This window comes from Camelus dromedarius, chromosome 16 (assembly GCF_036321535.1).
Source record: "Camelus dromedarius isolate mCamDro1 chromosome 16, mCamDro1.pat, whole genome shotgun sequence".
Taxonomy (NCBI): Eukaryota; Metazoa; Chordata; class Mammalia; order Artiodactyla; family Camelidae; genus Camelus; species Camelus dromedarius.
In genome coordinates, this window is record NC_087451.1 from 53,733,460 (window position 1) to 53,755,796 (window position 22,337).

The following is a 22,337-nucleotide window of genomic DNA, read 5'->3' on the forward strand; positions in this document are numbered from 1 at the left end:
CTGCATTGCTTAATTAGGAGCATATATTTGGTGGTAGTGATGGGGAGGGGCGTGTCGGTGAGAATCGTTCCAGGCCTTCAGCCTTAAAGCCAGGACTGATTTTCATTTTTATGTTGCATCCTGGCAGTCCAAGGTTAGTAATTACAGTCTTTATGCAACAATAAATAACAATAAAAAAGCAACCTGAATTCTACACCCTCCCCACCACCATCACCACCACCACCAAGTAGGATTTTAACTGGACTAGGTTCATCCAAGCAGCAAGCAATTTAGCATTGGGTCAGGCTATAATTTAAAGGCATAAGAGCGTGCAAAGTTTGATCGGGATCAAATAACGCTCAAGGGTTTTTCTTTCTCTCTCTCTCTCTTCCTCTTTCCTGAATAACATTTTCTGAGTGATGTAACTAGATGAAGCACCATGTTTGGCTCTGAGGGTGGAGCGGATTGATTATTTATCTAGCAGGAGAAAGGTAGGCCAAGTCAGAGAATCTAGCTTGAGTTTGAAAAACAGAGCTTTGGCTTGAAGCTGGAATTGCCAACAAGAAAAATAAGGGCCACCTTGGCTTGATGTCCCCTACCCTGTTCTCTGAGAGATTTCAGGAGCTAGCTAAGCAGCCAAAGTCGAGGCGGGAATATCTGGGCTGTAAGATTCACAGCACGACAGGGGGAGGGGAAGCAGTGTCTCTGGGAAGGAGGGCTCTCTTGGCCCCTTTTAACACCCAAGTTTTCTTCTGTTCTCTAATCTGGCCGTAAAATCTGTCAGCAAGGTTAGAGAGAGCCGTATTTCCTGCAGGGGCAGCCGGAGTTGTTGCCGAGAGAAGCGCTCGACCCTGCAGGCAGCTGGAGAGGCTGTGAAAAAACTTCCAGGGCTTCTCAAGGGGGTGGCCGGAGGGAGAACCCTTTCTCAGGCCTGCCTGCGCAACTTCCAGACAACAATTATTCGGAGTCTTCCGTGCCCACTCCTCACCCCCACCCCCATCCGCACCTCCAAATGGCAAAAATTACTTTCTTTGGAGCCGAGTTGGGCATAACCGTCTCTGGTTAGTTTGCCCAGTTTTCAGAGCAGCTCTCTTGGATCTGAGCCCTCCAGAACCTGCCACCCCCCTGTCCCTGCAGCTCCCCCCCTCCAACTCCCCTTTTTTTCATCCTGGCTCTCCTTCACCCCCACCCTTCTCCTCAGATTTCTCTGTCCTTTTTAAATACTCACCACCGCCCACGCGGCTGTTACATTGACAGAAAGTTTCTAGTTCCAGCTCCCGGCTGAGTTGCCATTTCTCTGCTAACCAGCTTTCTCCTCCTTGCTGGGCGGCCACGAGCAGGGAGGGGGAGGGGAGGCCAGAGCCGTGGGAGTTCTCCAGACAAACTTTCCACCCAACGCAGCGCCCTTCCCCTGTCCCCATTTCCCATCTGTTTCCCTGCTCTCCCAGAATCACCTTTCTCTTTTGCTAACACCCCCCACCCCCAGGCTTTTTAAAGGGATGTGGAATTTCGGCTGTTCCCTCTGCTTTCCCAAAGAGCCAAATTCTTTGATGCCATCGGAGGGAGCTGTCAGGGGGCTAAGATTGATCGCCTCATCTCCTCTCCGTCCCTCTGACCCACTTATTTAAAAATCTTCCCCCTGATCGACTTTTCATTTTCTGCTTTGAGATCTAGTTTCCCACCAATTGCCTGGGGCCCTGAGTCTTGTGTCCCCTCCCTCCAGTAAATTACAGCACTTTGTAAAGTTCATACTATCTTGATCTTCTGAATATACATTAAAAAAAAATTCCCCTCAGGGGCCAGAAATGGAATACCATTTCAGTGGTCATTATTTTTCCACCCCCTCCATGTTCATTATTTTCCCACCCCCTCCTCTACCTTGCCAGGGGTTTTATTTGTTTGCATGATAGCAAAAATGGGAGAGGTATTCCTAGGTGGGGAAAGCTCCCCACTCCCCATACACTGACCTGAGTTTTGAAAGTTCTTGAAGTTAAATCAGTAACCTTGGTTCTGGTTCCTGTCCCTGGATATAGATGCAGATACAGGCTTGAGGCTTGAGTGGGTGCATGTGTATCTTAAACTCATCTGTTGGGGGTGTCATAGAGGAGTGCAGGACAGGTGAGGAGGGCAGGTAGACAGAGGAGCAGGGTCAGTGCTACAAACACTGGGCAGAGATGGGAACTGAGACCACACAGCTATGTAGGCCAGAGGTCCAAAAGCGCTTCTCACTATCTATCTCACTCCTCTGTGTCAGCCTAGGAGTGCTTGTCGATTTTCCAAGATTTATCTGTTGCTTTTGGCGGGGTGGGGGGGGGGGAATGGACATAGTGGTGCTGATGATTGTAAATCTCTTCCTTACAGCACGGTAACACAGACCTTTCTCAAATGGCGAAAGCCTCGTTCTACTACCTCTGCCTCCCACATTCAAATCCTCATTCAGCTTTCTTTCTTGGGTCAGGGGAAGGGAAGGGAATGATGCTGACCTTGTAATGAAATCATTAATTTACTCTATTAAATTATTTGGAAAAGAGGAAGAGTTCTCCCTTAGGTTCTCTTGTTTCCCAGGGTTCCAGACCCTCCCATCCTCAGCAGGGGATAAGAGAAAGAGGTTCTTTAGCTATTCTGAAGAAAGGGAGGGACTAGAGAGGGAGTGTAGGACTGGGGGGCTCATGGTGTCCAGGTCATGGTCCTCTAGAGTTTTTGAATCAATTAAAGCAAATAATGCTCTCTGTTTTCCACCAGGCCCAGACAAGCGATTGGCCAAGGCCGGTCCCGTGACCATGAATTCCCTGCAATTTCGCCGGCGTCCTGGGTTTAATAGAGAGAGTCCCCATACGCTTGTATTTATCAGCAATATACAATTATAAAGACCCCAAATTAAAAAAAAAAAAAAAAGAAAGAAAGAAAGAGCAAAATCTTCCCCTCCCCAAATCGCTCCATCACATAAACCTGGGGGGGGCAGGAGGGGGGGTCCCTTCCGATCCTCCCTCCTGACGCCCCCCCCGCAGGCCCCCTCCCCCACCATTGAAAGCCATGAATTTTGAATTTGAGAGGGAGATTGGGTTTATAAACAGCCAGCCATCGCTCGCCGAGTGTCTGACTTCCTTCCCCGCTGTCTTGGAGACATTTCAAACTTCATCAATCAAGGAGTCGACATTAATTCCTCCTCCTCCTCCTTTCGAGCAAACCTTCCCCAGCCTGCAGCCCGGTGCCTCCACCCTTCAGAGACCCGGGAGCCAAAAGCTAGCCGAAGATGGGCCTGCTCTGCCGCCGCCGCCGCTCCCCGCCGCTCCCCTGGCCCCCGAGTTCCCCTGGATGAAAGAGAAGAAATCCGCCAAGAAACCCAGCCAATCCGCCACGTCTCCCCCGGCCGCCTCCTCCGTCCCGGCCTCCGGGGTCGGATCACCCGCAGGTCGGTAAGCAGGGCAGGGGTGGGGTGAGGGGCAACTAGAAAGAGATGGGGAGAAGGAGTGATGGGGGTGGTAGAAAAGGTGGTGAGCCTTTTGGGGTTCCTTGCCCCCGTCGATTGCAGGGACGAGGAAGCAGACTAGACCCATGGGTTTCAGGCCTGGCCTCTCGCTGCTAGCATTTTATTTTCTTCTACAGCAGATTTTGGAAGCTGGTTGAGGAGGACTTTTTTTTTATTTTTATTTTTTTTTTGTGCTAGAAGAAAAGGCTTCGATTGAGGTTTTCGCCTTTATCTGTGTAGAGGAATGTGTTGTTGCTGGGAATGTGTTGTAATCTGGAAGCAGGAGAAGATTCGGTCCCATCTACTGCAGCTCTAAGGGGGGGGGGGGGTTGAAGCTAGGGAGGAAAGAAGGCGAGGAACAATCTTTCTATATGAACCCTCTCCCGAGGCTGAGTTGGAAAGTGACGAATCGAAGGGTCCACTCGGAGGACTTGGGAGGGGGTTCTGAGGTTCTGGGGCGAAAGGAAGCCCTCCTTACCCACTGCGTGGCCCGTCGGCGGCTCTCTGAATGCTTTGCCCTGACCGGGGCCGGGTCTGACAGTGAGAGCGGGGCGGGAAAGAACCGAAGAGCCGAGAGGGAGAGAGAGCAGCTTTGGTAGGCGGGAAGGGCCGGGGATGCTGCTGATACTGTTGGGCAGATGGGGGAGTCTTTATTTCAGCCAAGCTGAGGTTGGGCTGAGGACGCGGGCCGCGTTGACGCCTAGCCTGCTTTCCCTGCAGATGGCCCGGGGCCGCCGGAGGCCGCGGGCGGCGGGGCGCGCAGGCTGCGCACGGCTTACACCAACACGCAGCTGCTCGAACTGGAGAAGGAATTCCACTTCAACAAGTACCTGTGCCGGCCGCGCCGCGTGGAGATCGCGGCCCTGTTGGACCTCACCGAGAGGCAGGTCAAAGTGTGGTTCCAGAATCGTCGCATGAAGCACAAGCGGCAGACGCAGCACCGAGAGCCGCCCGACGGGGAGCCGGCCTGCCCCGCCGCCCCGAAGGACACCAGCGAGCTCGCCGAGGAGCCCGTGGCCAGTCCGGGCCGCCCCTCCGCCTCGCGGGCGGCGCGAGAAGCCTGCTGTCACCCGCCCGAGGTCGCACCGGGGTCCCCGGACCCCGGGCCTTTGGCCGCTGGCGTGGAGGGCGCGGGCGCGCGGATCCCCGGCGGCGCGCTGCGCGGGGCCGGAGGGCGGGAGCCCGAGCCCTTGTCGGAAGACGCCTTCCCGGAGCGGCAGGATTCGCCTGTCCTGCCCGACCTCAACTTCTTCGCGGCCGACTCCTGTCTCCAGCTGTCAGGGGGCCTCTCCCCCAGCCTCCAGGGCTCGCTCGAAAGCCTGGTTCCCTTTTCCGAGGAAGAGCTGGACTTCTTCACCAGCACCCTCTGTGCCATCGACCTGCAGTTCCCCTAATAACCCGCTTCTTCCCCCATGGCCCTCGACCCCAGCCCTCTTCAGCTGCCTATGGGAAACCCGAGGATCCCCCTCCCCAAGCCGTATAGACTCCTTTATCTGTTTTGCTAAAATTCAGGTATTACTGAATTAGCATTTAATCCACTTCTTTTCTTCTCTCTCTAAAATATTGGGCACTCGGGCATTTTTTAAAAAAAAAATCACACAGAAAAATTCCGTTTGGTAAAGTCCTTCCAACGAAATCTCAGGAATAATTAAACTTTAGGGGGGCTTTCTTAAAAAGAACTAGAGGAACCTATTTTCCTCTCTCTCTTTTTTTTTTTTAAGTTTTAGACCGTAGATTATTTATTGAAATTCTTTAATAATAGGAAAAGGGGAAAGTATTTATTGTACATTATTTTCATAGATTAAATAAATGTCTTTATAATACAAAAACGAATAAGTGTTTGTGTTGGGACCCAGCCCCTATCCCCTGTACCCTCTAAGGCCGGTCCTCACTCCCTCAGGGCCAGTGCCAGGTTTGTCTGGCCCTGGGCGGGCTAAGTCCGGATGGTACAAAAGGAGCCCTATTTGGCCTCCCGCTTCTCCACCCGCAGCTCTGAGAAGAGTGGGGGTGTTGCTGCCACCCCCTAACAGAGGGCCTTTGGCCCTGCTTAGAAATAAAGGTGGAGGAGAGAGTGTGTTGCTAACTGAAGAGGATGCAAGGAGAGGAGGCCTCGGGGACAAGTTTTGGAGTCCTGGAGAGAGGCGCGGAGGTTCACCTGGATTGGGAGCGGTGCCAGGGTTTCCTAGGCTTCTCGCCTCTGTGCCCTAAGAGGGGTGGAAGGGCTTTTTCCAGAATGCAGGTTCCTGGGGACCCGAAGCCTGGGAGCATAGGCAGGGCCAAGGAGTGGAGAGAAGTGGATTGGAGTCAGGGGTTTTCTGAGGAAGCAGGGCCCATACCCAGGGATGGTAACTGGGCTCCAAGTAGTCAAGGAGCCCGACTGGAAAATGTAGCGGGACGAACGCCAGCGCTCTTCAGGCTCCGCAGACACCCTAGGGCTCCTGGGTTTGGGAGGAGGGTCCGAGGAGATGCTGAGAACAAGCCTGGAGAGCCTGGGCAGCGTTGGGAGGCTCTTGGCCTGCAGGGAGCGAAGGAGGAGCGAGGAGAGCGGGAGGGAGACAGGGAAGCAAGGAAGATGCTCAAAATGGCGCTGGGGCCGGGCGGCAGGGAGGGCGAAGGAAGAGACTGTGGCCGCCATGACAGCCGCCTAGGGATGCGCAGGGTCCAGCCCCAGGGATCGTTCACGCACCCACCTTCACCTGTCCGGATCATCCGCGTGCCAGTGAAGAAAGGGAGCCAGGGAGCATCCTTTTAGTTTTCATTTTGTTTTAAAAATGAGCCCAATGGATGCTGAGGACGCGAGATGGACCGAGAGTCTGTGAGAGGTTGGGATTGGGAGGGGGTGAGCCGCAGGTCTCGCAGGCCTGGGTCTGCCTTGCCGAATCTGACTTTTGAGCCTCCGCTCTGGGATTTGAAGCCCGGCCAGAGCTTTCTCCAAATGCAGACCTACCTGTCTTTGCCAACAACTTCATTTGCCATCTCCTATCCCCCACCACACCTTGCCCGGCTGCTTGCAAACCCGGTAAGCGAAAAGCAAGGATCGATCTCCCCATCTGCCTCCGCGTTTGTTCCGAGGAACGTGGAGATTTAAAGGGCCCTGGAAAGCCATCCATCCTCCTTAGGTTTATTTAATATTTCTCCGGCTCAGAAACAGACACCGCCAGGCTACCTCCCCAGCAGCTGCTGCCATTATTTAAAGGCAGTTTATTTCCCGGGCCTCCCAGACTTTCCCCTGGACCAGCAGGACCGGGACTTGAAGTACTAGGCTCTGAGAGGCAAGAACTGTCTAGGAAAAGCCAGGAGCCAACATAGGTCGTGACACATAGGACTAGACAGGCCCTTGCAATTTTTTTCACCTGGTCCCTCAGTGTGGGAGGTACACACATCTTACTCAGCTGGAATTTAATCCCTTAAACTGTCTTAATATAGAATTCATCTCCTGCATTAAATAATCTTATGTCATGTTAAATTGCACTTATTTCTCTCATAAATATATTAATATAGAACAATTAGATGTGTTATTATAATAATATCGTGTATCTTAGTTTATTTTCCCTCATAAAATATATAGGTATGAAATAAATTCAATATATTAAAGTAATAATACACAGCTTATTGGCTTATGTGTTTATTTTCCCCATAAATAAATGAATATACAATATATTAAAACCACACTGTACATCTCATTGGGCTGTGTGTTTATTTCTCCATAAAATATGCCCATAGGCAGTGTTTAACACCTTAAAAATCACAGCACATAGCCATGTCTACACCCACAAAATAAAACAGACATTTCAGCTGGGGCTTTGATGTCCACGGACAGCCAAACTAGATAATTTGGTCTAATTAAAAATGCTCTTTCAGCTTGTAACAAAGATCAAGAATACCAGAAGGATCTTGCTAATTGCCCACCTTCCAGCTTTCTTTGGTCAAAAGGAGAACACCTTTCATCAATGCCAAAGATGCAGGATCTGCTCTGCTGGAGAGAATTCACATCCTGGGATCATGGCCTGGTCCGCAATTCACAGGGGCGTCTCCATTTCTCTAAAAGCCTGCTGTTCCAGGAACCAGCAGCATTAGCACCAGAAATGCAGAATCTTAGGCCCCACTCCAAGCCTACTGAATCAAAATCTCAATTTAGCTGATCCCCAAGTAATTTATATGCACATTAAAGTTTGAGAAGTACTGCTGGGTCATAGTGCCACCTTGCTTCCTGCCTTTCTCCCATGCTTAAGAAGTTTTGACCCACTTTACCTGGTCACTGCCTTCCAGTCCTCCGCAACACAGACCAGTGGCCCAAGGGCATGGAATTTCAACTCCTGCTTGAGGCTGCATCATTCCTGATTCTTTCCTGTCAAAGTGAGTGGGGGATCAGGACGATCCAGCCAAAGTCTCAGTCTACCTGTTTAGATCTAGATATTTTGTATTTCCTGAGGGTGAAAAGCAACTGATCTGATCCAGGGAACCAGGAGGCCCAGCATTTCCCTTGGCTGATTATTAGAGAAGAGTTGGAAATCTTTTTACAGGCAACACAGAGCTTTTCTCTCTCTCTCTCTCTCTCCTTTCCCATGTTCTCAAAATTCACTGCCTCTGATGCCACCATAGCAGAACAAAGAGGCAAGGCATTTCCAAAAGGAAGTGACTCCTGTTTTCAATCTCATCCAATTTCAAATTCAAAGGAATGTCTGGCAATTTGGGATTCATAAACGACTGGGATTCAGGATGTCTGTATTCCAAATTAGCTCCTTTTCCTTGTTTCATCTCTAGGGTCATCCTCTTTAACCTAAGTTTTCCAGGCTGGCTCTGGAGAAGGAAGAAGAGGAGGGGTTGTCAGATAAGGCAGCAGACCCCTCAGTGATGACAGGTTAGAGGGCAATGCCAGGTGGCTGCACTCACTTATCCTATCCTGATCCGGGCAGGGCTCCTCTTGAGTGGTCTGTAGCACTCAAACTGGCTGTGGTTGGAGTGGGAAGGTTTCAGTGCAGTCCTGAAAGCTCCCGGTCAGTCTGCCCTACTCTTGGTGAGTCATTCTTTTAAGAAGAATGATTCATTAATATGGTAAAAGCAAAAGACCATTAGATTGAGGAATTACTTGCAATCACGATAACCCTGAGTCATTAAAAAATTTTTTTAACTTATGCCTGGATAAGTCCCTTCGCCTTCCTAGACCTCAGTTTCTCCAACTGTAAAATAAATGGAAGAACTAAATGGCCCTAATGTCCTCTGCATCAATATATGCCAAAAGTCTATCCATCAGTCTTCACAAACAAAATAGTAAATATTTATTGGTTGTGGTGTCATGTGCTTTTAAATGGAGGTGGTGACTCTTGATGTTCAGTAATAACCCACCTCCCAAGTATCTGGTAGAACCATTTTAACAAACTTTAATTTGTATCTTTACTCCGACAATCATGCCCCAATCATTATTTAAGCAGAGTCAATTTACAATGTGTTAATTTCTGGTGTACAGCATGGTGATTCATTTATACACACACACACACACACACACACACACACACACACACACACATATATATATATATATATATATATATATATATATATATATATACACACATACATATATTCCTTTTCATATTCTTTTTCATTATAGGCCATTACAAGTTATTGAATATAGTTCCCTGTGCTATATAGTAGGACCTTGTTGTTTATCTATTTTATATGTGGTAGCCAGTATCTACAAATCTCAAAGGGGGAGAAATCTTTTCAATGAGCATGTGACTGGGTGTAGTGCTGTGTGCCAGGTGTCAGGTATTCAATAAATATGAGTATTAAGAAGTGTCCTAGCCAAGTTTTCCTCTGGCTTTCATTCTCTGCCACCTTCCCCAACATTTGGTTATGTTCACTCTTGTCTGAAAAAGAGTAGGACATTTTATATAAAAAGAGCCATCAAACTTCTTCTTTAGACTTTAAAAGTCCCCTGTAGTCAGGTTTATCTGGTTGCTGAGTTGAGCATAGGTACAAATTCTGGGCCTCCCTTAACAGCTCTGCTGAATCCCCTGCCCACCTGTCCCCTAAATCTCTGACAAACACTCAGTGGCCCAGTGCCCCCACTGTACATCTTCCTGAAATGTGCTCTATCAAATACATGTCCTCAGTTTGCAGAAAGTAGACTCAAAGGTCCCACATCATCCCCTTCACCTGTTGTGGCTTATGTGGCCCAAATCCTCCACTGACTTCTCCAGCCCATCTCTGCCCTCCTGTCCCCCAGCCCCTCCACACTCAGTGGTGAGGCAGATATTTAGTGCCTGAAGGCGATCTAACACACTGCTTCCTCCTCTGAGGGGAGTCAACAGTGAAAGAGCCCTCCTAAAACCTTCCCTAATTCTCAACCACTGCAGAAAAATCACAGTTCATGTAGTCACTTAGTTACAAATTCAGCTTGATCAGTGTTCGGTGAGGTTTCCAAAATGTGGATAGTTTGGCCACAGCTACCATACCTGGATAAACCTAATTAAGAAGAAAATTATTTCAATGCTTTGTGTCACTTTAATCTTTCCTTTTAGAAAAATCCTAATTCTCTGACTTACTTTTCACTCCAGATGAAAGTTTACGTCTGTTTCTGACATCCCAGGAGTCAGGTTCAACGCCTAGCCCTAGGACAGTTTCTAAGCTAAATCCTTCAAGGGAGGAGAGACAATATCCTCCCTAGAAAACTCTGCCCAAATATTTGGAAGATCAGGAAGTTCTTGCTAACACACAACCTCAAACCTTTCTGCTACAGTTTTAATCATTTGGGTTCTTTATAGATTGTATAATACTAGGCTTTACTTAAAAAAAAAAAAAAACTCTTCAGTTCAGAAAAAAATCCTTTGCCTAAACAAAGCCAACCTTCTGACTTCTCAATGAAATTTGCATACGATAAAGTACATATTGTATAGTAAATGGTGATGTTCCATAAAATATAGCACATATGCTCTTTTCCTATCACATATTTCCATATTTAATATGCTAGTTATATTAAAAACAGGAGACTGACTCATACTATTTCAGAATGTGCATGTAATGATAATATCACACATTTATAGAGTTCTCTATGGTTTATATTTTCTTATTTGCTTTAATTCTACTAACAATGCAGGGAAGTAAGTAGTATTAAACCCATTCTTTTTCTCTGAGGCTGAATCTCATAGAAACCAGGAAATTTGTCCAGGGTTATAATGCTAAGAAATGGCCAAGCAAGGATTTGAACCCAAGTATTCTGGCCCCCAAGCCAGCAGTGTTCCCATTAGGATATGCACCACTCATAGTCCATGGTTTTCAACCAGATTTGTGACAATTTAATTAACCTGCATTAAAAGAAACACCACTGAATTCAGATTCCATCCTCCCCACAAACAGCAACAAGAAACCATCTCTATTATAGAGAAAAAATGGTAACTTTGAATATCCTTTTACTTCTTAAGTTCCAATCTTTGATCTTGGGTTTTAGCCTCCGGGATCTGGGCTGGGGAGAGCAGGCAGAGAGGCACTTAAGGGCCTAAGGAAGGAACTGTTCATAATGCTCCTGCCAACACCCAGCTAAAGCAGCTTCCTCCTTAGAAAAGTCCAGAATCATGTGTAAACTCCTAACACACTCTCATTCTGATTAGAATGGTCCCCCTGCCTGCATCCTTAGTGCTATAATGACCAGCACCTCTCAAAGATAACTTCAGTTCTAAACATGCCTGTGTTCTCCTTGCTCTCCTATCTGTCTAAATAGATGATGTAAAAGAAGAAATCAACTATCTTTCGCTTTGGTGTTGGGTCCACCCAGACCTTCGCTGGTGAATTTCACGTGGTCAGCCAGAAAATCCTATACGCTATAGGTTACTCCAGATGTGGACTGCTTTTCTTTATTTGTTTGTTTTGTTTTGCAGTCAGCTGTGGGCTTAGCAAGGAATCCAAGTTCCACAGACTTTCTCCTCAGGCCAGAGGCCAGTGAAGTTTTTGTTGTTGTTGTTGTTTTTTAAGGGGGAAGAGACTTGGGAACACAGGGAGCCAAGCGGCTTTTTCTCTCAGTCCTTTCTGCTGGGGCTGGGAGAGCCAGCAGGAAAGCGGAAAAGTTTTCATCTTTCTGCTACAGCAGACGAGGTAGCAAGGCTGAGGGATGGATTGGAGAGCATAGTGAATTTGGAGAGCTGAGGCCAAAGCAATCACTGCACTTGACAGTATAACTTGAGGCACTTTTGCTCCGCCCCTTTCCGGCTCCTCACTCTGATACACTATTGGTGACTTTAGCTGTTACTGGAGAGACTGCATTTCCCCAACTCCCAGAATGATTTCTGCTCCTTTATTACACTGATTTGAAATTTATTTCCTTCTTTAGACCTCCAATTGTTCCCTTAATTAGGAGGGTGAGGGATGAGATGAGGGGGTTCTTCCTGGGTTGAGGGAAAGGTGGAAAGTGGAGTCTGGAGTCTCTTAGAAGCAAGGCAGCCAGGTCAGATATGGGCTTAGCTCAGGTTTGGGGTTAAAAGAGAAACCCTTGTTCCTTACACCCTTCTTCTCCAAAGGCCTCTGCGGAAAACATCTTAAAGTGAGAGGGAAACAGCGGGAGCATCTACGAACCCAGAAAGGGGAAACAGAAAGAAATGCCTGCTCTCACCTCAACACTCTTTTTCTCTTCAACTCCTCTGCAGCACCCCCACCCCCCCCATCTCAACTCTTCGTTCCTTTGTTCGCCCTCATCCCTCTGCAGTGGTGATTCTCTCACCCTGCCCCCTCCCATCTCTCTTAAAGGAGTTGCCAGCTGGTCCCCTTCCCCCAACTTGTCCTGCTCTGAAGCAAGGTCTGAAGCAGAGCATACGTGAGAGAGGGAGGGAGGCGGGGGTCCAGTGAAATGCTCTGAGCTCTTTCAGAGTTGGGGTCTAAGCAAGGCTCAGAGTTATTAAGACAAGAGAAAGGCAGTGTGATTCTGGTGCTCAAGATAGAAGGTACAGGCCTGGGAAACAGAAAGAGGGAGCCACACAGAGCCTGAGAGACAACTTTGGCCCTCCTTGCAGAGGGATGAGTACTCACCCTGCCCTTTTAGAGGCGGGGAAACCTGAGAAGTTTTCAGGGTCCTCGCAGGACCAGTCCCACCTGCTTCCCCTTCCTCTCCGCAGCTCAGTTGTTTACAGAGATCCTCCCCTGAACTCTTGCCCTCCTGGACTTGCCCTAGCCCCGGCCCCAGGCCTCCGGCCAGGCAGACACCCTGACAGGTTACAAATGAGCGTGGGTGTTAGATTGCGCCAAGCTCTTGTCCTCGGAGTCTGGAGGAGGAGAATCAATGGGCTTTACCTAAGAGCTTCCCTTCCAGTTCCATCCCCGCCTGAACAGAGTGAAGGAGTCACTTCCTGTTCCCCTCCCCTCCCTCAACCCTAACTCAACAGACACCCAGAGCAGAAAGGGGTCAGACTCCACTCCTGAGCCTCAGGACCTCCACACTGAATTTCCTATTCTCTAAGCAAACTCCTTTTAAATATTTTAGAAAGTTTGTCAGAAATTTGAGTAATTTTTAAGCTGTAATTGGTATTGAATTTATGGATTTGAGGCTTGGGATTTTTAGGGGGGAATGGGGTAGGAGGGAACCGGAAGAATGCACTACACTAGTTTTAAACACTTCAGAGAGAGAATAAAAATTTCCTCTTCTTCACCTGTAAGTAAACATCACCTAGCTCTGTGCTCATTGTGGCTCTCTGGAGAAATACGGGGAGTTATGTGAGTCTGAGTGAGCGAGCCAGCTATAGAGCTCTGGATGGCTAGAGAGAGGATAAATACATCCAGAGAGATGAGTTGATGGATAGGTAAGGAAAGAGTATAAATATGGAGAGAGATGGAAGAACGGAGAGATAGATTGAGACAGAGAGAATATAAAGAGAAGCTGAGGGAGAGAAATGGATGTGTGAATGAGGAGAGAGTGGTTATGCCGAGAGATGGAGAGAGAAATAGGGCATTTCTCATCCTCCTCTCCACATTTCTGTCAGCTTGTCTTGCTCCCTGAAATGCCAGTGTCCCACCCCTCACTTAATGCATCCTTCCCCTGGGGATTCTAGACCCTGCCTCACACCCTTAGGCATTTTTGCAACCCCTTCCTTCACAGTCATCCATTTGGCCCCAGATAACATACCTCACCCAGCTGTCCTAGCCCATCACCCCAAGACAAATTGGGAGAAAGAAACTCAGAATGGGAGTTCTGGGCAAAGGATAGATTCCCCATCTCCTGGTCTACAGATTTGGGGGGACAGCTCCTTTGGGTGGGGGGTGGGAAGAATGAAGGGCAGCTGGGTTGAATTTGTCCAAATCTAATAACCCAGGAGCCTATTGAAGGCCTAGGGGGTTGGGAGGGGAGGAAAGTCTTGAATATTCCTCTAACTTTTCCCCCCCTCTCCCTCTGGTCCCTTCTTTCCAAAAGTCTTTGAAGAAAGATGTTTTTGACGCTTCCACGTCACCCTCAGATGGATGGGCTGCGGGTGATTGAAGTGTCTTTGTCATGCTAATGATTGGGGGGTGATGGATGGGCGCTGGGGCTGCCAAACTCTGGCCCGCTGCGCCCATTGGCCTGGGAGAGATCACATGCGCCCCTCCACCCCCACTCCCTACCCCCTTCCTGGGGGAGCCCCGGCCCAGGCGAGCTGGGCTAGGCCATGGATGCAAGCTTCAGCACTGTGACATACTGCCGAAAGGTTGTAGGGCAAGAGGGTGTCTCCCCGAAACGGGCCGACCCTCCAGCGGCCTCGACGCATGGACTATAATAGGATGAACTCCTTCCTAGAGTACCCACTCTGTAACAGGGGACCCAGCGCCTACAGCACCCACAGCGCCCCTACCTCCTTCCCCACCAGCTCGGCTCCGGCTGTTGACAGCTATGCAGGCGAGGCCCGCTACAGCGGCGGGGGGCTGCCCAGCCCCGCACTCCAGCAGAGCTCAGGCTATCCGGCCCAGCCGCCGCCGTCGGCATTGGGGGTGCCTTTCCCCAGCTCCTCGACCTCGGGGTACACCCCAGCTGCCTGCAACCCCAGCTATGGGCCTTCTCAGTACTACCCTCTGGGCCAGCCGGAAGGAGATGGGGGTTATTTTCATCCTTCAAGCTATGGGGTCCAGTTAGGGGGCTTGTCTGACAGCTATGGAACCGGTGGAGTGGGCCCTGGGCCGTTTCCTCCACCACAGCCCCCGTACGGGGCCGAGCAGACAGCGAGCTTTGCACCAGCCTATGCTGATCTCCTCTCCGAGGACAAGGAATCGCCCTGCGTGTCAGAAACCAGCACCCCCACAGCCCGGACCTTCGACTGGATGAAGGTTAAGAGGAACCCACCCAAGACAGGTAGGGCTCAGGCGTGGCCCCCCTCCCCGGAGCTCAGAGCAGCTCTGCTGCTTCTGCACTGAGGTGTCCTGGGTCTGGGCTGGGTTCCTCTCTCTGAGCTGCCCTGGTAGAGGCAGGTAAGAGCTCTCCACCCAGTCTCAGGTCAGGTGGGGTCTCCCTATCCAGAGTGCCCGGTTACCCTAAAGAGTAAGTCTCCACACACACACCCACTTCCTGATCTATGCGCTCAGGACCTGGTGTGCGTTGGAGGGATGGGGGATGGGAATGTGGGGAGGTTGCTGCAGATTTGGAGATCACCTGGAGGGGTGCCTGGTGATCCACGGGAATTTTAAGAGCTGAAGTTGGACAGAACGGTGAATAGGGGGAGGGGAGAGGAGGGAGAAATAGGTGAGAGAACTGACGTGGCCCTTCTCCCGCCCCGCCCCTAGCGAAGGTGTCCGAGTTGGGCCTGGGCGCACCAGGTGGCCTCCGCACCAACTTCACCACGCGGCAGCTGACCGAGCTGGAGAAGGAGTTCCATTTCAACAAGTACCTGAGCCGGGCCCGGAGGGTGGAGATCGCCGCCACCCTGGAGCTCAATGAGACGCAGGTCAAAATTTGGTTCCAGAACAGGCGCATGAAGCAGAAGAAGCGTGAGCGGGAGGGAGGCCGGTTGCCCCTAGCCCCTCCAGGTTGTCCCAGGGAGGCGGCTGGAGACGCCTCCGACCAGTCCACGTGCACCTCCCCGGAAGCCTCGCCCAGCTCCGTCACCTCCTGAACCAAACGTCCCAACCGACGGGGCTCCCCAGCACCAGAGCCCTGCCGTCCAGCCCTCTCCTCTGCTCTCCCTAATCCCGGCCTGCCTCGGCTTCACTACTCAGGCCATCCTCACCGAGGCTGGGGCGCCAATTTAGAACTGCCTTTGCAGGGAACGGGGAAACATTTTTCTCCAGTCTGGGCAGGGTGCTGATGGCTGGGGGCCGTACATGACTAGAGGCCTGAGAGACACCGCACCTGTCAAATGTGGAGGGAAGGGCTTCCCTCTGCCTTTGATCAGGGGATCCGCAGGTGGGTGGGGTGGGAGCAAGCCCCAGCCTCCCGGCTTCTCCTTTCCCTTCCAATTTCGACTGGTTCAGTTCAGTGCCTTTGAGCTGCGAGGACTCTCCTCACGCACTCCTATCTTAATTCCCCCTTCTCCACCCAGGATGGAGAGAAGACCTTGATGTCTCTTGTGTGGGAGGTGTTTGGGTGTAGGCAGATTACCAATGCTTAATCTCGCTAGTCGCCACAGACCTTACAATAGCACCAGCTGCCTTGTGACAGACCAAAAAGCGCCCCCCCATCTAACCCCATTAACCCCTCCAGGCACATTTGTATTGCACTAATGCAGCCTCCAGAGGTTGTTTTCTGAGACCTGCTTCCTCCCACCAGCGACCTCATCTCTAAGCTACCAAAGTGTTTTGGAACTTGGTACTTCAGAGACTTCTGGAATGTTGTTTGAGGCCTGCCCCCAGCAAGCCTCTACCAGGAAGGCGCAGGCACGCCCCCACTAGTTCCTCCCCTATTTATTGTCTCCCAGAAAAGCCAGGCCCCTCCTCCCCATCTCCTCCCCTTCCCCTGGGGCAGCCCAGGAGGCCCAGGTGCAGTGAGAGCTCCTACCAGCTGCAAGCATTTCTCTGAACCTTGGAGACAGTGGAGGGACCACTCTTTCTGGAAACCTGAGCCCCAAGCAACCAGGTTCTCTCTGTACCTTCAACTACCTCATTTCAATAAAGTCTGTGTTCTCCCCTCTTCCCGCCTGCTTTTGCTCTTCTACCCAGGGGTACAGGAGGCTTCATACTCCAAGATCCCTGGGGGAGAGGTGAGGAAAGAGTTGGCCCAGGCTGGTGGGTCTGGCAGGAGCTGAGTTTTAAGATTTCAGCTAGATAAAGGGAAGGACTTAACTGGGTGGGGCCTAAGCAGAACTGGGCCCCAGGTTTCCAGGTCTGACCCTGGTCAGTCCTCGGTCATTGGAGGAACATGGCAAAGACCTGGAGGGAAAAGGTGGTGGGGAGGAAACAGTTCTGAAAGGGTCCTGGAAGGAAGGCAGGAAAGGAGAACGACCGATCTGTTTGGAGAGAACAGAACAGGGTGTGAAAACAGGAGGAAGTGCAGGGGAAGGCGAAGGGCTCTCTACCCCGTCCCTCTCCTGCCCCTCCCCGCCCCCGCCCAGAGCAAGGCCAGGCCTAGAGTGATACTCGGCGAATACTTGCAGAAGGAGCGAAGCGGGATGGGGAGGCTGTGTAACGTGCCCCTCCCCGGCGATTCTTGCTCAAAGAAAATCGGAGGAGATGGGTCGTCAACAAACAAGATTGACACCTGGGTTACCCCCTCCATTCCCGCCACCCCGCCCAGCGCCCTTCCACCCGCTGGGGACGTCGGGGGCGGAGGGGGCGGCTCAGGGCTGGGAGACTCCGGCCGCAGCCCCAGCCGCCGCCTGCGAAGGCTGTCCACCCGGTTCAAGGCGACCGCCCGGGTCTTTGGCCCTGGACGGCGGGGACGGGGCCGCGAAAAGGCCGAGGGGGCGGCAAGGTGCGGGGAAGGAAGGGCAGCCGCAGGAGGGGGCGGGACGGGGCGCAGAGGGCTGGGGTGGGCGGAGGAGGCCGAGGTAAATCGCAGTCCCGCGCTGACCTTTTTACCTCGAAGCGCCCCCGGGCTTTCCAAACAAGCCGACAGCGCGCCCGCGGGGGCAGCTATTGTCTGCTGGCGGGTCCCACTGACAAATCTTTGGTTGGCGGAGGCGGGGGGCCTGGCTCAGGCAGCACCGCGACGGCTGCCAAACCAACTGCGCTCTCTCGCCCCGCAGTGCCATCGAGAGGGCGCGGGCCTGCGGGCTCCGGCCCCGGTTTATTGATTCCGGTGACCCAGGGAGCCCCAGTGCCCTGGAGCCAGGACAGCTGGAGGCGGGCAGCAGGACCAAGGGGGCAGCTAATCCACTCTATCTATTGAATCCTTGACCTCTCAAAGGAAGACAGGAAGCGAAAAGGACTAAAAGTATATGCACGAAATGCTGAGCATTTGCTTCCTAATGAAATTGGCGCTATTACAGGAAAGGCAACGTTATCAATAATTGCACAGCCCAGCTGGAGAGATAGTGTGTTGCAAGAGGAAGCCCAGCTTTCCTAGAGGCTGTCTTGCCCTCTGTCTTTAAAAAAAAAAAAAAAAAAAAATCTATTAACTGCTTTTCTACATTTAATTGAAATTGCCACCAAAGTTGGCTTCCTCAAAGGGGTCACCTTGACAGAGGGGACAGAGCAAGTGTCTGTGGAAACAAAACTGGTAGAGCCTTCTTGTAGGGTGTATTTCTGGATCCTGCAACCTTTGGACCAGTGGGCAGGAAATCTGGGAGGAGGCAGGAGCTTTGGTTAGAGCAGGACTCCAAGGATGGTGAAGCTGGGCCTCAGATTGGGGCTGACAGGGGAGGCTGGTCCATTTGGTTTTTGGTCACAGCATAAGGAACCATCAGAGTCCCCCAGGGAGGGGTGAGGGGCTCATCAATCCTCTTTTAATAGAGGGGCAGCTCAAAATAATCCACAATACATCTAAGGCCCCCATCTCCTTTGATCCTAACCCCTTTCCCATTTTGTGCTCTCCAAAAATCCCACTTATTTGAGGCCCCTGACTGGTCTATACAGAAGGCATTTATTTGCAGAAAGAAAAGCACACTGTATTTTCCTATCATAAACTACAAAGGGAAGGTTGGTAAAAACAAACAAACAAAAACATAGCATTAAACTTTTCCAAATAGATGCCAAACTGCTTCACTCATAGACTCCTCCGTGCCTTTGAGATTGGTGGTTTTTCTCATAGCCCTTGAGAGGACGAAGGGAATTATATTTCCCAGAAGATCTGAAAGTATATTTTCTGTAAAATTTAAAGCCCTCCACTCCAACACCTCCATTTACCAGATCTCCAAAAAGTCTCCTGTTCTGAAAATAAAGATCCTAAAAGAGAGATTTTTTTGCCCCTTGATTCTTCATAGGAGGGAGAACTCAGGTTGAAAGTTTGTCAGTTTCTGAGGCGCAGCTCCTGGCCCCTCCCACCCGTGGGGGGGGAGCAATTGGGCTTGCACTCCACCCAACCCTCTGCACCATCTGTTTCTCAGCCCAAAGTGTGAACTTTCCCTCTTTTATTTGCTTTTTTCTTCAGCGTTTGTTCTCCCAACTTGAGTCCCTTTGATCTTCTGGACGAGAGAGACAAGAAAAAGAGATTTTGAAAACCTTAAAGGTCTTCTTACTTTCAATGTGGGTTTCTTTGTTATGAACATTCCTTGTACCAATACCATGGGGCTGCTGGCAGGGAGTTTGCAGGATGGGGAATAGAAGAGGGTGTAGATGGGGGTGGTTGGGGGCATCTCTGGATGACTGACCCAGATGAACCTGAAAAGAAGGCCAAGGAGCCAGGGAGATGGCCAAGATGTGTGGGTTCAAATCCTTCCAGCCCCGCCTCTCACAGCCTTGTGGCCTTGGGCAGGTTGCCTTGTTCCTTGCCCCCAGTTTCTTTTTTTCCAAAATGGTCATCATAATAGAACCTATTGCATAGGGTAGGTGCTGAGATTAAATAAGTTAGTATGTGTAAAATGCTTGGAGCAGTCCCTAATAAATAAATGTGAGCCATAATATCACTCTTAAGGGAGACATGTCCTCTCGCCTTTCTATAATCCCTAATCAATTCTGGGACACATTTTGACCCTTTGGGATGCACAATCTCACTTCTCACACTCATATCTTGTTTGACCCCAGATGGGTGTAGAGACTAGAGACGGGTTCTGAGGCTAAGGATGGGTAGAGGAGATTCCCTTCTTAGCAGCTGAGAACACTTCCCCTCACCTGCAGAAGAGGAGAGTTATCCTGGGCCTCCTGCGTGCTTTGCTTCCCTCTCCATTGGGAGGGTGGATAGGAAGTCTTAAAGGGAGACACTTCAAGTTTCTGATTTAGAGTGATGGAGAGCAAGGATTCTGAAGTGTAACTTAGTTTTCCATGTGGTTCCTCTTGTATGGGCTGAGTGAGCTTATGCCAGTTAGTCAATTTCCCTGTGATCCCATTTCTTCAGATGTAAGACGGAGGATGTTGAAGAATAAGTGAGATATACGAGACATGCTTAGAACGTTGCCTGGAGGGGCTCAGTAGAGATTTTCTGTTTTCTATATTCATGTAAGATATTTTTAAAAATTACTTTCCTATCCCGAGTTGTTCTTGGTCTTTGCATGATGGAAGCAGACATCCTCCAGCCTTCATCCTCCAGCACTGTACCTGCAGACCCAGCTGGTACCATAACCATGGGCTTTGCTGCTAGGGAATAAAATAATTCTGAAAGAAAGGGTTCAGGGTAGTCCCACAGAATACTAGTTTTACAGTAGGTGTAGTATCATAATGAGACACGCTTTTGGCAGGACAGCCTCACGATGTAACTCTAGGAGCACATTCTCACTGAGATCCACGAGGTTGGCACGCCCTGCAGTTGTACCAGATTTTTTTCAGATAGTTCAGTCCTGGCTCTAAGAACTTTCCTGTGTGATCTCCTTTACATGACTCAACCACAATATTCCAGATGCTTCAGCATTTGTTATTTCCCAGACTCTCTAAATGCTTTCTGTCCTCGGAGTGAATCCTGATTGGAACAGAAGTGAGAGACGGAAAAAAAATTGGAGTGGGAGAACAGAGAGACACAAGTAGCTGTTGACTTCAGCTCAAAGTAGGACCTCCTGGCCCTTGCTCACTTCACTTGATCTCTTCATCAAGGAAATAAATGGATCAGAGAAGAAAGAATTTGTAGAAAGTCAGGAGACCAGAGCTTCCTCTACTAAGGGCCTCCTGTGTGTCCCTGGAAAAGTCACTTAACCTCTCTGGGCCTGCTTTCCCAGTCTTTAATATAAATTGAATTATCCCACTGCAGCTTTACTTATCTTTTCCTCTGATGTAAATAAGAATATTCAACTTGGTCTGGGATGGGGGGTGGTAATGTGAGGGGACCTTCCTGTTAGATGTAGTCTCCTGGCCTAGTTAAAGCCAATTAAAATGACTATTTTCTCCTCCACCCGACCCCCCAGTCAATTTCCTTCAGGCTCTCAAGATCATGGGCCTAGGTCCAGACAATTCTGAGCCCTGTAGCCCCTTCTGCCTGGAGAGGGCATCTAGGAGGGAGGGAGCCCCACAAAGCATGCGCCCTCTGCTCCTCAGAGGCCTGAAGCTCCCTTCAGTTTACTCTGGCCTGACAGCTCCATTTCAACCCCCACCTTGGAGGTGAGGCAGCACAATATTTACTCAGCCAGAGAGGTTTGCCCAGAAGCCTGGCCTCCCCAGCCAGCTCCTGTGACTCTGCTCTACTGCCCCCACCCCCTTCCCTTCCTGGTTCACAGAGAGTTCAGCCCTGAAATGGCTTGCAGCCCCCCACCCCCCAGCCCTGGAGGAGCTGCCTGTCCAGGGGATTGCTGAGGCCAGAGGGCGGGGGAAGGGTCCCGGTCGTGGGGTCATGCCCTGGTCTCTCCACTCTTGCTGGACCAGCGCCTGGGCCTCCCAGAGGAGAGGCAACTCAGCAGATGATTGTCTTTTTGGGGAAGAGGTGCATGGAGATTGGCTAAAATGGAACTGTTGGATTAGGAAGGTGATTTGGGACTGCAAAGGGCCATCCATGTATCTGCACGTTATTAGTGTTATAAACTATGTCTGATGGGAGAGAAACTTGGTAAACTTGTAATCGTTTGAACTCTCTTTCCAGAGACACTAAAAGAGCTAACACAATAAAGAAGTGCCAGGCCTGATACCAGCAACCGTATATGAAAATACTCTCTTACCTCCTAACTTTCTGGAATGTAAGATCCATGAAGGTTGAGATTTTTGCTTGTTTTGTTCATTGCTGCATTTCTAGTGCCTTCAACAATGCCTGGCACATAGTAGACACTCAGTAAACATTTGTTGAACAAGTGAATATTGAAGCAAAATTTCTCCTGTCTGGAAGCCAGTCTCCTGTCCAGAAAGGTGTGTTGAAATGATGTCAGTTTCAGATGTCCAAGAGTGTTAGCATCATCAGTGTATTCACATGAAGATGATGAAAGTAGAGTTAGAGGTGGAAGGGGACTAGGGAGACATTTTCTTCTTCTCTGACTTTCTGTCCCTTAGTTAAAGGTACTTATCTCAGGCAAATGACAGAGTTCCTTTTACAGCTTCAGAGTGAGTCTGCTCCCACGGTGTACCTACAGAGCTTTCGTTTGTTTTATTTGGGCTTCTTTTACTTTAGCAAGTGTAAACTCAAGAAAAGACTCAACTTTAGAAATTCAAAGGGTTTGAAAGCCCAGCTGGATCTTTAGATTGGTAGAAAGGTTGGTGAAAGATGGGCAGAGAAGTCGCCCTTCTGCAGGGAGAACCAAGCGAGGTGTTCCCACAACAGACGAGCCTTCCTTTTTCCTCTCCTTCTCCCAACTCAGCCCTACAGGGTCTAGTGTCCTTTATAGACCAACGGACCAAAGTTTTCTTCTCTTTTTTTCTAAAAAATGTTTGGGGTTGGCCCTTCTAGGGCCAATAAAGTAAATTCACCCAGGGAAGTGCTCAAGTTTGTTTGGGTCTGAAAGGA

The 22,337-nt window shown here is 50.1% G+C and overlaps 2 protein-coding genes and 2 long non-coding RNA genes across 4 annotated transcripts; 2 read left to right on the forward strand and 2 right to left on the reverse strand.

The window, feature by feature from the left end:
• Window positions 1-2,762: 2,762 nt before the first annotated feature.
• On the forward strand, window positions 2,763-5,320 carry HOXB2 (homeobox B2). Its single transcript, XM_031468255.2, has 2 exons — window positions 2,763-3,391; window positions 4,169-5,320. Exons 1-2 carry the CDS (start codon window positions 3,013-3,015, stop codon window positions 4,840-4,842), a joined length of 1,053 nt encoding a protein of 350 aa, XP_031324115.1. The 5' UTR covers window positions 2,763-3,012; the 3' UTR covers window positions 4,843-5,320.
• LOC135323265 (uncharacterized) lies at window positions 5,151-6,552 on the reverse strand. The gene is made up of 2 exons (XR_010384659.1): window positions 6,139-6,552; window positions 5,151-5,963 (listed from the first exon to the last, which is right to left on the reverse strand). It is a non-coding gene; the product is annotated as an uncharacterized LOC135323265 (long non-coding RNA).
• A 585-nt stretch (window positions 6,553-7,137) lies between these two features.
• LOC135323156 (uncharacterized) lies at window positions 7,138-12,557 on the reverse strand. Its single transcript, XR_010384409.1, has 3 exons — window positions 12,467-12,557; window positions 7,700-7,796; window positions 7,138-7,500 (listed from the first exon to the last, which is right to left on the reverse strand). It is a non-coding gene; the product is annotated as an uncharacterized LOC135323156 (long non-coding RNA).
• Window positions 12,558-14,170: 1,613 nt separating this feature from the next.
• HOXB1 (homeobox B1) lies at window positions 14,171-15,576 on the forward strand. The gene is made up of 2 exons (XM_010987969.2): window positions 14,171-14,750; window positions 15,179-15,576. The coding sequence occupies exons 1-2, from the start codon at window positions 14,171-14,173 to the stop codon at window positions 15,505-15,507; spliced, it is 909 nt and encodes a 302-aa protein (XP_010986271.2). The 3' UTR covers window positions 15,508-15,576.
• Window positions 15,577-22,337: the final 6,761 nt, after the last annotated feature.

Coding starts and splice junctions, on each gene's coding strand:
- HOXB2 (XM_031468255.2), top strand. CDS start 3,013: ATGAATTTTGAATTTGAGAGGGAGATTGGGTTTATAAACAGCCAGCCA. Junction 3,392..4,168: donor CGGGGTCGGATCACCCGCAG/GTCGGTAAGCAG, acceptor CTTTCCCTGCAG/ATGGCCCGGGGCCGCCGGAG.
- HOXB1 (XM_010987969.2), top strand. CDS start 14,171: ATGGACTATAATAGGATGAACTCCTTCCTAGAGTACCCACTCTGTAAC. Junction 14,751..15,178: donor GAGGAACCCACCCAAGACAG/GTAGGGCTCAGG, acceptor CCCCGCCCCTAG/CGAAGGTGTCCGAGTTGGGC.